Consider the following 16,125-nt stretch of genomic DNA (forward strand, 5'->3'; position numbering starts at 1 on the left):
GAAGAGAGAGCCGGAAGAAGCCCTTCTCCCTAAGGTTGCTTTTGACAGGGCGTTTCATCACAGCAACAAGAATAGAAAATAAGACAATATTCTAAACACACTGACCTTGTGGTTGGACAAATAAGCAAAGTCACAAAGCTGGGAGGTGTTAATTAGGAAAGGAGATTAGGAAATTTCAGATTCTAAGTTCTGATTGTCTAGTAGTATCTACTGTTCTACATCGAAATAATGTCTCATCCCCTGATAAATCATCCAATCCCAAGTGGTCGGTCTTAAACACATGTATATATGAGCAACACCAAATGGACTCAGTAAGTTTTATATATGCATGTTTGTGTATTGTGCATAGCAATATATATATAGTTATATATATATGTAACAATAATAAAGAAGAATAGGCCATGAATTTGAGAGGGGTAGGGGGCATGGGAGGCATTGGAGGTGAGAGAGGTGGGGTGGAAATGATGTAGATTCAGCACTCATCTATGAAATTATCAAAAAATTTAAGGTAAAAAAACAGTTAGTACCTAAATGAACAATTACAAATATTTATTATGTAGAACATAATTAATATATACATATCGCAAAGTAGCCAAATTGAGCTGGCAAACATGAATTACTTAGTACAACTGTCAATTTTTCCATGGTGAAAAGATATACAATCTGCTCTTTTTGATCCTCAGAAATGTATGTATAGGGACAACAGTAATTGGACTCAGTGGGTTATTAAGAAAAAAAGTAAAGAATATGTAGTCAGCAAGGGCCTGCTGGGAAGTCCTAAGGGGATTTGGAGGGGGGTACTGGGATGGATATGCTCAAAACACATCGTATACCTGTATGAAATTCTCAAAGAATAAATTAAAAATATTATAAAAATAATGTCTCATCTCTCTCAAACTCGGATGTTTTTTTCTCACTTAAGTTGAAGCTGGCTCCTGAATAGTTCTTCCCATGATTATGTCCCACTAATTTGGGAAGAAGGCTTCCCTCTAACAAGATCTCTGTAAGGATCTCCTGGCCCTGACGTAACTCACGCTGGCTTCTTAGCACTGCTCTCAGCCGCTGGAACACTTACAGGCCAGGAGGAGTCAGTTCTACCAGCCCAAGAAGTTGACATCGACCTCCTTCCAGACAGAAGGTCCAAGAAGCTCATGAGGACCTTCATGCCACCATCCCCCATGTGTACAACGACAGCAACCGACCAAAACAAGCTCCACCCAGCATTCTCACCGGCAGCGGGCTAACTGCGTTAGTTGTCTCAGCACCATGACCAAACACCCGCCAAGAGCAACTGAAGGAAGGAGGGGCTTATTTTTGCTCATAGTTCCAAAGAGTACGGTCCTTGATGACGGCAAGGCACGGCAGCAGGCGCTTGAGGTGGCTGCTCACATTGCAGGCACAGTCAGGATGCAGAGGGACATGAATGTTCCTGTCCAGTTTGCTTACTCTGTAGTGTTCAGTCTGAGAGTATCCCAGCCCACGGAATAGTGTCACCCACCTTTGGGGTGGATCTTCCCCTCTCAGTAGAGCTGGTCTACATAATCTCTCACAGAGGTACCATGGTGATTTTAAATTCCACCAAGCTGACAATTAAGATTAACCATCACTCTGCCGGCAGAAACTCTGGGGCACAATCTCATTGTTCAGTATCTTGAAGTCCCCCAGAGGGTCGTTCATGTACTGGAGCCTAGGTCCCCAGTGTGGTGGTAATGAGATAGTAGAGCCTGGTGAAAAATAATCAGGATGTGGAGGCTCTGCCCATATGCAGATTGATGCTGGGTTAATGAATCCCACCTTGCCATGTGACCTCCTCGACATGCACATCCACCATTGTGAAGCCATCTACCACGAGGTCCTCAACAGACTAGGCAGATGGCAGGATCATGCTCTTGAATCCCTAGACTCCTGATAAATAAACCTTTCTCCTTTAGAGTACCTGCCTCTGGTATTTCGTTATAACAACACAAAATTAATGAAAGCAAAATCTAATGGGGAGTTGTTGCTTAACCAAAATAAAATTTTGGAAGTAGATAGTGATAATGGGTGCATAAGATTGTAAGCACACTTAAAAAAAAAAGTACTACTTGGAACCCACGGCAGGTGTATTCTAAGCACATGCTGTACCAATGACCTACATCTCCAGTCCAAGATCAGGCATGTACTTTATGTCATCAAATTGTACACTTGAAAGTGTCCAGTGGTAAACTCCATGCTATGTCTATTTTAAGACATACACATATACACACCACACATTCAGGGCCTCACTGCTGCTGGCTTTCTTTTGTTAGTTTTCATTTCGAGAGAAGGTTTCATGTAGCTGCCGCAGTCTTTGACTCACTAATCACCTGGCCTCCGTCTCCCAAGTGCTGGAAGCTGCTGGCTCTCTGTGAACAGTAGTTCTCAAAATGCTTCCCAACATCCAGCTTGGGGCTTTGCCAGCATTCGAGTTTTTCAAGAGCCAGGCTTAGGCTTCCGGCATATTTTTGCCATTCCTATGACAAATGAAAAGGAGATTAACTTCCCCCAATCGCTGCCTGTGTCTCAGACAGTTGGAAGAGCGATGTAGCTGCTTAAGAGCTCAAGGATGCAGAATGGCCTGCGATGGGTGTCTGCACACTTGGAGTTAGCCTGAATTGGTGTCTGCTTCCTTGTGCTCCCGATAAGTGGTAGCTAGCAGGATCCTGATTTGTTAGACTTAATCTAGAATTTGACAACACAACCTCAATTAGCTGCCAATAGTTTTGAACATCCTTTCCTGATCAATCATGCCTTTTTCCTGTTAGCCCGCTCCAGCCTTGTGACCCAAGGCTCTGGAATGGATCAACCCGCCTACGTCTGCACACAGCTCTGTGTCTCCATGGAAACAGCTTGTCAGGCCCTGCTTGGCTGCAGGTACCGAAGACCTCTCATTTGCAGCCTGGGTTCCACACAGACTCAGTCTTAGCAACCAGGCAGGTGTGAGGAGCCTCGTCTTTTCTAGCCGCCGGGGTCTGGGACCTCATCAGACCTCTTTTGCATTGCATCAGGAAAGCCCCCAGTTCCACTGGCATCCAGGTGGTCCTCAAGGGAATGGAAGGGTTTCTGCCCCAGCCTCCTCCCAACAGGTCTTCCTTTCTTGTTGTTGCCCCCACCTACCAAACCTAGAGTCATCAGAATGCTTGCCACCCCCACCTGGAGCAACAGCTTTGTGCCTCTCAGACCCTCCTGTCTGTATCCCTATTGCCTCTGGTGTTTCCTGGGCTGGCATTGTTTCCTGGTCTCAGGACTGCAAAATTCTCCACACTGGTCCTAATGTTACTGTGCATACAGTCTCCATCTTACAATCACTTTCCAAAAAACAAACATAGTGACATGTCATAGAAAGAGGCTTTGGAGAGTAGGAGAGGCAGGATAGAGGGAGACTGAATAATGCATGCCAGTTAGAAAGGGATGATAGCACAACAGGCCGGATACAGTTTACAGCAAGTTACTCCATACTTTATAAAGAGCGAGAAGAGAGGCGTTCGCAGGCTCTGAGCACAGGACGTGACAGATGTCCAATGAGATGGAAAGGCCGATCCTGCTGATTTGATCAATGCACATTGCATATATGGAGTGAATCATCGCACTCTACCCCATAAATATAAGCAATTATTACATGCCAATTAAAATTAGTTAAAAATAAGATATTAGAATTAAAATGTCAGAATTTGATTATACCTATCATGGATCTTTTTTTCTCCTGTGTATGTTAATTCCTATATAATTCTATGCAAAAGGGAAACTGCTTGAGTACTCCACAGACTATGGGCTGGACACTGTATTTTAGGTATTATAGAAATAAGATTGACTATGAACAGAGTCCTAACTTTATTATTAATTATAATTTAATTATAATTTATTATTAATTATAATTAACTTGTGACTTCCTTTAGGATTCTGATTATGTCTGCTGGGAAAGTCAGAGTCAGGATGAAGCCTATTTTTTTAAGTGTTCATTTCTTTTTAAAATTTATTTAAAAAAACCAAAATATTATTAATGGGAAATAAAAAGAGTAACTCATACTTTTCCTATAGACATTTGTATAAAGTTTCTTTGATTAAAAGCCAGATATAGAGCTGGGAATGAAGCTGTGTGGTACATGTGACCCTAGAGTATGGGGAAATGCACACACACACACACACACACACACACACACACACACACACACACCATCCCTCTCATGGGCTAAGAGAAAAAAAACATCTGTTAATGGCCTTCCCTCATCCTAGGACAGTTGGTGGCTCCCACTTCCCTCAGATAGACTTCAGACCCTGCCAAAGACAAGCAAGAGCACACCATTATCAACTGACCCGGCTCACCTCCCAGACACGTCCTCTCTCATCCTGACGGCAGCTGCTCATCTTCTGTGCTTCTCCCTGGCCTTTGCCCCTTGGCACTGCTTCCTGCTCCTGGCTCCGTGGTGTGTCCTCTTCTTTCATGTCCTGATTCCATTTCTGCTGCTGGGATGAACTACCTTGACCAAAAAGCAATGTGAAGGGAGAAGAGGTTCATTTTGGCTCACAGGTCCAGGTGATAGTCTATCATTGCGGGGGATTCGAGGCAGGAACTTGAAGCAGTCACCTCATTACATCCACAGTCAAGAGCAGAGAAAGAATTGAGCCATGCTTGCTTACTTGTGCTCATCCCCCTCCCTGTTTATTCTGTCTGGGACCCAAACCCAAGGAACAGCACTGTCCACCTTCAGGGTGGGTCTCCCCCTCGTGAATGCACTTAGGAAAAGCCTGTCACAGACATACCCACTGGCCAACCTGATCATGTTAGTTACTTTTCTGTTGCTGTGATTAAAACACCACGATGGGGGCTGGAGGGATGGCTCAGTGATTACAAGCGCTGGCTGCTCTTCTACACGACCTGGGTTCAAATCCCAGCACCAACATGGCATCTCACAATTGTCTGTAACTCTAATTCCAGAGGATCTGACAACCTCACCCAGACATACATGCAGGCAAAACATCAATGCACATAAAATAGAGACAAATTATTTTTTTAAAGTTAAAAACCCGCCATGATCAAGGCAAGTTAGAGAAGAATTTACTTGATCGTATGACTCCAGAGGCGTAAGAGTTCCTCATGGCAGGTGTCTTGGCGGCAGGTGGCAGACATGGCGGCAGGAATAGCTCCCATCTTAAACAGCAAGTAAGCAAGCAGAGAGAATGAACCGTAAATGACATGAGTATATTATGCTCTCAACGCCGACCTCCAGGACATAAGATCCACACCTCCTAAGCCTCCCAAACAACACCACCAACTGGGGACCAAGTATTCAAACATCTGAGCCTGTGGGGGAATATCCTCATTCAAACCACTGCATGGATCTGGGCAATCCCTCATCGAGACTCCCTCCCAGATGGTTGTGCATTGTGTCAAGTTGTTAACAGAAACCATCGCAGCACCCTTTTGTACAATCTCTCACACATTTTGGAGGACTATGCTCTCAACTTTACAGTTTTGAGTTTCTTTAAGTTTTTTTTTTTTTCTTTTGAGACAGGGTTTCTCTGTACAGCTTTGTGCCTTTCCTAGAACTCTGTAGCCCAGGCTGGCCTGGAAGTCACAGAGATCCACCTGCCTCTGCCTCCCGAGTGCTGGGATTAAAGGCGTGTGCCGCCACCACCGCCTGGAGTGAGTTTCTTTAAGTTTTAAGTGTCTCTCCCACAGTTTCCTACTTGCCTTTCTGCTGTGGAGGGCAAGATGTGTGCCCACCTCCAGCGCAGTGCCCACCAGTTACTCAGACGCCCACTGCACATGGGAGAGAATGGCAGGAGCCTCTGGAATAACAACGTCACCCCACGCTGATGGCACACGGGCCCTGTTTCAGGGTCTCCCTTGGCTCCACCAGCCTAGGCTGGCTGCACCTTAGCCACATGCCAAGGCACTGCAGCCCAGGCTGCCGGCCACCATGCTTGGGGATACTTCTGTAAATGGGTCACTGCCTCCGCTCAGCTCTGGCTGCACCACTGGTTGCCTCCTTCTTTCTAAGACACCTGGGAGGCCTGCAGCAGCCTTGGGGCTGGGCCCCTATGGCCATGTCAGCCGCTGGAGAGCCGTTCCTAAGAGCTGAGATAAGGAGGAAGCTTTCTCCTGGAGTCCCAGAAGATTCCTTTCTTGCTGGTGGTACAACTTCACCCAGGCAACGCTTTCCTAGGGGGAATCCAAGATCTGAATCACAGTGAGAGGAGAAAACAGCCAGCCAGCCGCCCAGGGATGGATAAGACCTGTCCAGTGTCTCCAGGAGACGGGACTGTTTTGTCTTGTTTGATTTTGTTCTGTAGGGGGCTTGGGGTCAGTGGGAGTGGTAAGAAACATATGTGCAGAGAGCAGTCAAAGGGAGGGGTGAAGGGATGACGACCCTTGTCCCACAGAGGACGATAGCTGGATCCAGGAAAGAAGCCAGAGGCAGGAGCCCACCCACAGGGGCACACGACGTGGCGTGAGGCGGCAGGTAGCCTTCGGCCCCCATCTACTCACTTTCTCCTAAATCATCGCAGCTTTCGTCTTCTAGAAACGAGAGGCCAACTTTCGGCCGTAGACCTGGATGAGATGCAGAAAGAACGGATTTTGTTTCAGTGTGAGCGGAAGGCTAGCTCAGACAGAGAGGGGGAGGAGCAAGCAAAGGTCCAGTTCCACTTTGTCCACTGCAGTAAGTAAGCAAAGGAGCCATTAAACGAGAAAATGTATGTGAAGGCACTTAGCACGGTGTTTGGCAAATGCACGGGATTCAATAATATCGACTTGTTCATTTTACGTTCACTCAGTGGCAGGAGCTGTAAGGCAGATTTGTGTGCAGAGAGGATAACGGGGTAGCAGTAAGGGGTGGGGACATTCTCTACCTGGGGAGTTGATCAATTTTGCCATTAGATGTTTCTTCCTTTGACTCTATCGAAACCCCCAAATCCATCAGAGGCAAAAAAAAAAATATTATCTTCCGATATTCCCTGACAGTGGTAGAGATAACATAAATGCATTAAAAACCATAGATGGGGGAGTGGTACAAAATTTCTAGGTAAGTTGAAGCAAAAACTTGTCAGTCTAAATGATGATACAAGTAGGTATAGAGAGCTTGTGCTATAAGACAGAGCCAGGCCTGACGACAAGCCTAGAGTCCCAGCTACTCAGGAGGCTGAAGCAGGATGATGGCGAGTTCAAAGTCAGCCTCGGCTATAAAGTGGGCTGAAATCCAACTCTGGCAACTTAATGAGATTGTTTCAAAGTAAAGAGTAAAATGAGTTAAGACGGCTCCATAGATAGTGCTCATTAACATAAGACTCTGAGTTTGGATCCCCAACACCCACATAAAACGCCAGGTTCAGCGATGTGTGCCTATAACTCCAACACTGGGGGGTGCTGATACAGGGGGGTCCCTGAGTTTTGCTGGCCAGCCAGTCTAACCAAAATTGGTGAGCTCCAGATTCAGTGAAGGAATTAGGTGAGGAGTGACAGAAGATACCCATCATGACCTCTGCCCTTCTCATGCACGCACACGCACCCACACCTTCATATACATGTGCGCATATGTAGACACACACAGAAAGAAAACAAAAAGTAAAAAAGAGGGCTGGATGTGGTCAGTGGTAGAGAGTTTACCTAACAGGCATGAGGTCCCAGGTTCAATCTCCGATGCTGAAAAGGGAGGTTTCGTATGTGTGAACTCTAGCAAGCCTAGCTTCCCAAGAGAGATGCGAGCACACGGAGAGGATAAGGAGACACCCAGCCATCTTGCCTCCGTGCTACGGGGGTTTCATGCTTAGAGAGTTAGGAGTGGGAGAATGGGAGATGTGTACATCTGCTGAAGGCTGAGCGAGAGACGGTGGAGGAGGCCGAAGGCTGGCACACATCATGGGCTCGTCTACACAGAGAAAGCTCTTCATGCACCGCCTCAAACTTTCCCCTGTGATTCTCAGAACAGCCAGGCCCGAGGACACCACAGAGTCCTTGCCATTGCCTGACAAACATTTGCTTAACCAGAAACAAACTAAGCGCAGAACAAAACAAAACTGGAATTTGTCAACATCAGTCACCTGAGCCTGGCACGAGGCTCGATAAAGCTATTGGATTAATACAAGCTCTGAGGGCAAACTGAGCATGGAGTGTGTTTGTTCAGGGCTTGCGCTTTCTCTTCCTGCTTAGCAGTTCCCCGCGACATGTAGTCCTCTTTAATACTTCCGTTCACTGAGACGGAACTGCATTGCAATAGAGGCTTGCTCAGTTTACCAAGAAGAAGACATTGTTTCCGAGACAGGGGCTCACTCTGTGGTCCAGGCAGGCCTAGAATTGTATAGCCAAGGATTGTATAGAAATGTATAGCCAAGGCTAGACTCAAATTACACATCATTCTCCTGCCTCAGCTTCATGAATATTGCAGCTATGAGTGTGTGTCACAATGCCTGACTAAATTAACAAGAAAATTAATGTTTGCCTACAGGCTAAGTTTCCAAACTCTAAATTTAATAAAGATATATGTATATATATATATATATATATGACTTTATTCTCTTTATTATTATAAGTCAGTAATTAAAAGGCAAAAGACCCAGTAGAAAAATCAGCAAAAGATTGACCTATCAAATAGTAAGTGGGGATCTCTGTAACAATCAAACAAACAGTTTATTTGTTTCAGGTTCTGCCTAAATGTGAATTCTAAGCTTCCTGGTAATTTGTGCTAGATGAGACCTCACAGTCAAGGCTGACAATCTATGAGGCCTGTTTCTTGTACTAATACCAAACCTAAATCTTGCGTTGTTAACACCCTCCACTGGGAGTGACGCTAGGAAAGAGATCTGGAAGAACGTCCAGTACTGTCTGGGCCTTGCGGACAAATGTCATCAGCTGAGAAGGAGGAATGTGGAGGGCTGTGTCCCTAAGCTGCAGGTTGATTCCTGGGGACAGTAAGTCTTGCCCCATTTCTTCAGAGCCCCTGGAGTCTTGTCATGCCCCATGTGATCCCTGGGCTAGTGGGACCTCCAGGGAACTTACAGATGTGCAGAAGACAGCCTTCCACCTGGCCTCTTGAACTGGAATCTGCATCGTAGCCAGCCTCTGAAGTGACTGCGCACACAGACCTCACAGCGGAGTCACAGGGCAGCCACACAGGCTTGGTTCCTCACAGGTGCTTCATAACGCCAGAGGATGGGAAGTGCAGGTGGTCTCTGAGGAGCCTTTCAAAACTAAATCATGGAATTTAATGAAAAGTGTCACACTCAGCCAAGTCGAATGTTCTCCACTTTACAAAGGGCTTTATGATTAATGAATTAATAACAGTGCCACGGTGCTGCTGTTCCTACAAGTGAATTTAGAGTTCTTATTAACATCCTTTCACTGGGCGTCTTGATAGACCCAGGAGGCATCACCAGGGATGACTCCATCTCTCATCCAGCCTTGCCTGTCTACCTCCCACAAGAGGGAAAGCATTGGGGGCTGTAAAATCGAGAGAATTGAGATGGACCGACAGACCTGAAAGAACAGGATAAAAAGAGTACACATGGCCTAAGGACACTGATTGCTCCCTTCCTGTCTGTCTCCGGAACAGTCCATTAGCTTCCTCCTGGTACCATCCGAGGGCTTGTGTCTGGAAGGAAGGGTGGAGAGAAGAAGCAAAGACTAGAGAGAAAGGAAGGGCAGCTGGGTGTGGCTGGCTCTCCCTCTGACCCAGCACTTGGGAGGCAGAGACAGGCAAATCTCTGTGAGTTTGAGACCAGCCTGGTCTCTACAGCAAGTTCCGGAGCCAGGGCTACATAATGACACCCTGTCTAAAAAAGAAAGAAGGCGAGGGAGGGGTTCCACCAAGATCCAGTGACCTTTGTGCCATCCTATAAACGGACAGAGGCGCAGATGCTAAATCTGGCCACTGACGTCCCTCTGAAGCCACGGTGTGCACACCGCCGTCTCCATCTTAATTCTCCTCCATGTCTGCCGGCGGTCTCTCTTCACTGAGCAGACCGTCTTGGTAGAAACCCACCCTCCAGCTTCAAGGCTGCCTCTGGATTTTGGGGGCTGCCAGGAAAGCTGTTAGATGCAAGGAAACAAAGGAGATCCGGGGATGGAGAGGCGTTCTGAGTTGGGCTAATGAGTGAGGTGACTCACAGGCTGACTCAGAGGCCTGGGAGAGGGAAGCAGTGGAGGGCAGACCTCACGGGAGCCCTGCAAACCAGAGCGAGGAGGCCAGGGACATGGTGGGGTTTTGTGGTTGTTATTGTTGTTTTGTTTGTTTGTTTTACAGAACTACTTGGGGCTCTAGAAGGGGGATCAGATCCTCAAACAGAGGGACCTAGGGAGCTGCTTTTCTGCTTTTCTTCCCCGGAAGCTAGGTTGTGAATCTATAGCATTCGGTGCCTGGAGAGCTGCGGAGCATCCTCCAGCTATGCTGACCTGAGCTCCGGCAAATCTCAGGGCACAAACTCGATAGGAATTAATTGTCATCAGGTCCCCAGGCAGTGAGCTGAATCAGATACCACCCTCTAGTTTTCTAATACTCTCCATTGGGGGGAGGAAAAGGCCTCTTTTGATTTTTTTAAAGTATTTTACATTTGAGAACATTGTGATCCAACCTGTGCTTATAAATACATTTAAAAAAATGTTCTAAACATATGACTAAGGCATCTTCTCTTTCGTGAATGGCTAATTGAGGTTCTGAGATGGAAGAGCCCAAGGTCGTTGTTATGAAGGTTGGTACTTGCATTGCCCTAGGGAGGTTGTACCTAAAATGATGTGGCTGCCTTCTACCCAATATATAGCTAGGTCTCCTGAAGAGCACACATTCGTGACATGCTCGGTTGTAGGGACAGACTACCTAGGTGATGAATTTTCTTCATGTGTTAAATAAGCCACGGAGGTTCAAACCCGCAGCCTCAGCCCGTTCAGTCAATGCAAACCCACTGAGCTGACTAAAAATAACTTTAGTTGATTACATATTTATATGTAATTTGATGGTTGATGTCTCAAATGTACTTCAGCGGAGCATTATGAGCAAAGGCAGGAGAAATTCTTGGCAGCTTGGCAACCTGTCACCTTTCACAAAAATGGAAAAAAAAAAAAAAAAGCTGTAGAATTCCAGCTTCCCTGGCCTCCGGCAGACAGTAGCATCGTCCGGGGTTGTTAATTTCAGCCCTGGCTAACTACTTTTTCGTCACCGACATGTTGCCTGTATTTAGTGCTGGGTGTTTTGTAACATTCTAACCCCATCTGTCTGATAATTGGGAAAGCGCTGGAGAGCATTGGATGTGCTGATAAGAAGAGGCTTATTCTGGTGAAAATAAAAGAGATCGAAATAGTGAGAAAAGTCATCAAAGCTGCATGTGGGTAAAGAGAAACGGTTTACTTATCTCCACTGGTGATAGAACCCAGGGCTCTACCACGGAGTATGGGGCTCATCCTGAAAGACAGGGAGACTGAAGACATGTGGGAAATGCTGGTGGGCCTATGTGATGACCAATAGTCTGCAAAAATGAGGAAGAGCCATCTAAGAAATGGAAAAGCATTTGAATGTCTCACCGAGAAACGAGTAACCACACTGAATACCTGAAATCTAAATATGAATTCAGGTGAGGGCTGAAATTCCATGCAAGCATTTGGAAGCCAGATGTGTTTAAAGATCCTTCTGAAACATTTGCTGAACACGAGGGTGGCTCTGTAGGGCCAAGGCCACTTAGATCCACAGCCTTGAAGTTCTCCTGTAGCCCAGACGTAAAGCTCTCAAGGAACCAACATGGCTTCCGGAACTTAAATCACTCCTGGCAGCTGACTTACTAACAATCTTTCAGAGCTCGCTGATTCATAAAGCACATACACATCCCTGCATATTTTACTAAGTCATGCTTTTCTTTTCTTTCTCTTCGCACAGTTCTTTAACATGATTTTGTGGGCATGTGCATGTGGCACCCAGAGGTCAGCCTCAGGTGCAGTTCTTCAGGAGCTGTCCACCCTGATTTTTGAGACAAGGTCTCTCACTGGGACCTGGGGCTTGACAATTAGGCTAAGATGGCTGGCCAGCAGGCCCCAGGGACCTCCAGTCTCTGCCTCCCCATCACAGGGTTTGACAAACACATGCCTCCATGGCTGCCTTTCCACACAGGAGTTAAACAGGAGAGGATCCTCAAGTCTAGATAGGAAGAGCTGTATAGACTAAGCTATCACCCCAGCTCCTCGTCTTTTTTGTTTTGTTTTATTTGGTTTTTCAAGACAGGGTTTCTCCATGTATCCCTGGATGTTCTGGACTCACTCTGTAGATCCGGTTGGCCTCGAACTTAGAGATCTGCCTGCTTCCCAAGTGCTGGAATTAAAGGCAGGCACCATTACACCACTACCACCTGGCTTCTTTGTTTTTTTTTTTTTTTTTTTTTAAGCAATAGTTTGGCATTCTATTTCCTTACTATATCATCTGACCCATCTTTTGCTGGACTCAGAAAAATAATGTCACTTGTGATAAATCACTATATACTTTTATCAGAATAATTAGCAGAAATACAGATTATGTTTAACATTTTAATGTTTCTTATTAACCTTGAGATTATGCTGAGTAATATCTCTCCCAGAAACATATCAATGCTCCATTCAAATGGCCAGTGTACTTACATCAATTAACTAAGGATGTTTTTTGCCTTTATCTCCATTTTGAGGAGAAAAAAATGCTTCTAAAAGTTTATTGGATTGTCACTACAGTCTCTTTGTATGATCCCGCCCCCACTTATACTCTTGGCCATTTTTCTGTTGAAGTATCTGTCTTTCAACTAGGGATGGGTAACAGTGCATTCTATATCAAAAGTCCTACTTTCCTAGCTTTCATGGATCTTGTTTCTTTATTTATAGTGGTCACCATTGTGTTTCATCTCTAAAGCTGAGATAATACCAGTCCAGATTAATGTACATGGCTGATGGAAAGATTTACTGAGAAAATATTTGGGGAAATACTATGACACACCAAGCATTTTTATCTCATTCTTCCAATGATGAGACTACCCCGAAATAAAAAGGATTGGCTGATACTCCAAGCATGATTTGTAGACAAGCTCATATCCTGGTCTTAAAAAATACCTTACCAAACAAGAAATTCATTTCAGTTTTAATGGTTACTAGGGATTGCTATAGTTCCCACATTGCCTGACTCCCAAGTGTCTAAATGATAAGATTGGTCCCAACACAGTGCTAGCTCAAGGTGGTAAAATCCTTGTCAGACAGGGTCTCGGGGGAGATCCTCGGATCCCTGAGGGCATGCCCTCAGAAGGGACTGTGGGAACTCCACCCCTCTTTCTATTTGCTTCCGAGACATGAGGTAGACAATTTTGCTCTGTCACTCACTCCAACCACAGGGTCTGTCTCACCCCAGGCCCAAAGACAGGGGGCCAGCTAGAACCTCTACAATGACGAGCCAAAATCAACCTTCTCTCTTTATAAGTTAATTATCTTAGGTATTTTGTTACAGTGGAGGAAAGCTAAGACGGGAATGTTATGAAAATCAACAAAGAGGTTCAATATAAAAGCACTCAGAAACTTGTAGATGACCCCACATAAAGCCAGGTCGTTGCTTCTAATGTTCTTTTGCTTTTTGTCGAAAGCTCTAATTAGCCAAGGACAGACTTGTTGTAGCAAGAAAGCCTCCACAGCCAACACGATTTTTATCTCAGCCTTATGCGTTATATGCAGCTCACCTTCCCAAGCGTCCTATTCTTGGCTCCTCTTCATTTGAAAACAAAAAGAGGTCAGTCCGTGGAACTCTCCTCTGCAACAGGATGAGATATTTTTAATTATGCATTTTTATAAATAGATAAGAAGAAAATATTTAAATGAATACACGAGCCTTCCTTCCCAGTGATGCCGCCATCCTCCCTCAGCCCTCAGCCCGGTCGCCATGGTTTCTTGCATATCTTTCCTGTGTTTTGTATATGCAAACAAATCCAAACAGACAGCACTTCCCTGTTCATACATGAAGTTGGCTTCATTTCTACCTCACTTTTTTCAACCTAATAATATATCTTGAAGGCTGAGGTTGACACTCCACGATAGAGCACGTTTGTAGCATAGGCCAGACCCTCTATTCAATCCACACCACCACAAAGCAAAGTAAAATGCATGTCCCTGAATACACCTTGAGTAGAAGATCTCCCATGGGAAGACACACTGTAAACATGAGACATGATGACCTTGCTCTTAAATATGAACATTTTAAAAATGTTGTCTCACCGCTGAAAAAATATAATTATATGAGGGAATATATGTTAACTAGCCTGATTTAGCCTTTCTACAATGTATACATATACCAAAATATGGTATATACCATAAACTCATGATTTGAAATAGTCAACCAAGGAATTAACTGAATATAATATAAAGAAAATAAACAAACAAATAGATAAAATGGAGAGCCCAGCCCCCTCCCCTGGTCTTATCTTGGCTCTGCCACCATAGTCAGAGACTCTCAGAATTGGCTACTGTAAAGGGTCTGTCACTCAGGCATCAAAGCCTGCTTCCCTTTTTGCTGGGGATATATTGTGTGCCCAGCCCCGCCCTGTGGGTGTGTTGTTGCCGCGGCTGCTGTTGCTACTGGGGACAGATCACAGATCCTTGAGCATGCAGAGCACACACTCGACTACTGAGCTACACACACCCCCAAGGTTGTATTTTAATTTTCCTCTTGGCTAGGTGCGGATACAGGACCAAATTCCGGCCGATAACTATGAGCAGAGTACAGGAGCATCACTTCTAGGTCTAGCCCAAACCCAGAACCCCAATAAGCCGTGTTCTCCCTGCTTGCCAGCAGGATGGTAACGCCTAGAGTGACTCTGCAAGCTGTACATTAGGATGGCAGGAGCACAAGACAGAAGGCCCGGTCTTTGAACTATTCCCAGAAACAGTGCTGTGGATGTTCCATAGCAAGAGAACCTTCCCATGGGTTTGAACCATGAGATCGTTTGTTTTTGTTTTTATTTTTTAGGTATACTGCTGCAGCGAGTACTGTCTTCATCACACAGAAAAGACAAAGCACCTTCTGTCTGTGTGAGTCTCTTCCAAGCATTCTAGATTCCCGGGATCCCCAGAAAGCTTCCACTGGACTACAGATTCTATTGGAGAAATTATTTTGGCCAATCCACGTAGTTAAAAGGATATTTATTTAATGGCATAACTCACAAATTAAGTAATGGGTAGGTCGCAGGGTCTGGGGAAGGTGTAATGCAGTCCAGCGGTGTTCTCCGGAGCTCTACACAGTCAATCTGCACTGGTCAGCGTCCCAGCACCGAGCGAGCGCCCAGAGCGAGCGCTGGCCCATCCAGCTCTCGGGTCCCCAGGCGCCTCCCCTCGCCCCGCCTCGTAGGCGTGACAGTTGCCAGAGTCTCAATGGGGGTTGGAACTTCCAGAACCAAGCTGGAATGGCTACCCACTACATCTCCCTTTTTGTCTAAATAAGAAGGTTCTAAACTAATACAAGACTATATACAAAGGAATGGTTATCAAATATTGTCCAGAAATAATGAGAGATAATGACCTAGATAAGATGTAACTACAACCAATGCAAATAATATCAAGCAAGAAACACATACTAAAATCCAGAGAAGTATAGAGCATAGGTAAACAGCATGTTATAAAGATCATTCAAAGGTGTCCTATCCTAAAGAACCTGAGAGATGGCGGAAATCGGAGCTAGCACTCTCCTGCCTCTTTCGATGGTCTGGGGCTAAGCTAGGGAATTGAGATAGGACTAGCTGCTCCTTTTTCGGGAATGGAACGTGTAGGTGTTCCTGGTTATATGGAACTTTGCAGGCGGGTTTAGGTACCCGCCAGCTAGGGAGGAGACGGCGGGAGCCGCCCAGGCCTTTGGAGTTTGCCCCACGTGAGCGCCAGATATTGGAGAAATTATTTTGGCCACTCCACGTAGTTAAAAGGATATTTATTTAATGGCATAACTCACAAATTAAGTAATGGGTAGGTCGCAGGGTCTGGGGAAGGTGTAATGCAGTCCAGCGGTGTTCTCCGGAGCTCTACACAGTCAATCTGCACTGGTCAGCGTCCCGGCACCGAGCGAGCGCCCAGAGCGAGCGCTGGCCCATCCAGCTCTCGGGTCCCCAGGCGCCTCCCCTCACCCCGCCTCGTAGGCGTGA

General features: G+C 45.7%; 1 protein-coding gene across 1 annotated transcript in view; it reads right to left on the minus strand.

Moving 5' to 3' along the window:
• Positions 1-367: 367 nt before the first annotated feature.
• The window catches only part of LOC114691054, a 121,525-nt gene continuing 105,767 nt past the window's right edge, over positions 368-16,125 (minus strand). The window contains exons 5-8 of the mRNA XM_028866162.2: positions 13,681-13,751; positions 5,079-5,167; positions 4,333-4,496; positions 368-2,492 (exon numbers count right to left, since the gene is read on the minus strand). Coding sequence (XP_028721995.2) covers positions 2,310-2,492; positions 4,333-4,496; positions 5,079-5,167; positions 13,681-13,751 — 507 coding nt within the window. The 3' untranslated portion in view covers positions 368-2,309. The remainder of the gene's footprint in view (positions 2,493-4,332; positions 4,497-5,078; positions 5,168-13,680; positions 13,752-16,125) is intronic.

Source organism: Peromyscus leucopus, chromosome 3 (assembly GCF_004664715.2).
Source record: "Peromyscus leucopus breed LL Stock chromosome 3, UCI_PerLeu_2.1, whole genome shotgun sequence".
Lineage (NCBI taxonomy): Eukaryota > Metazoa > Chordata > Mammalia > Rodentia > Cricetidae > Peromyscus > Peromyscus leucopus.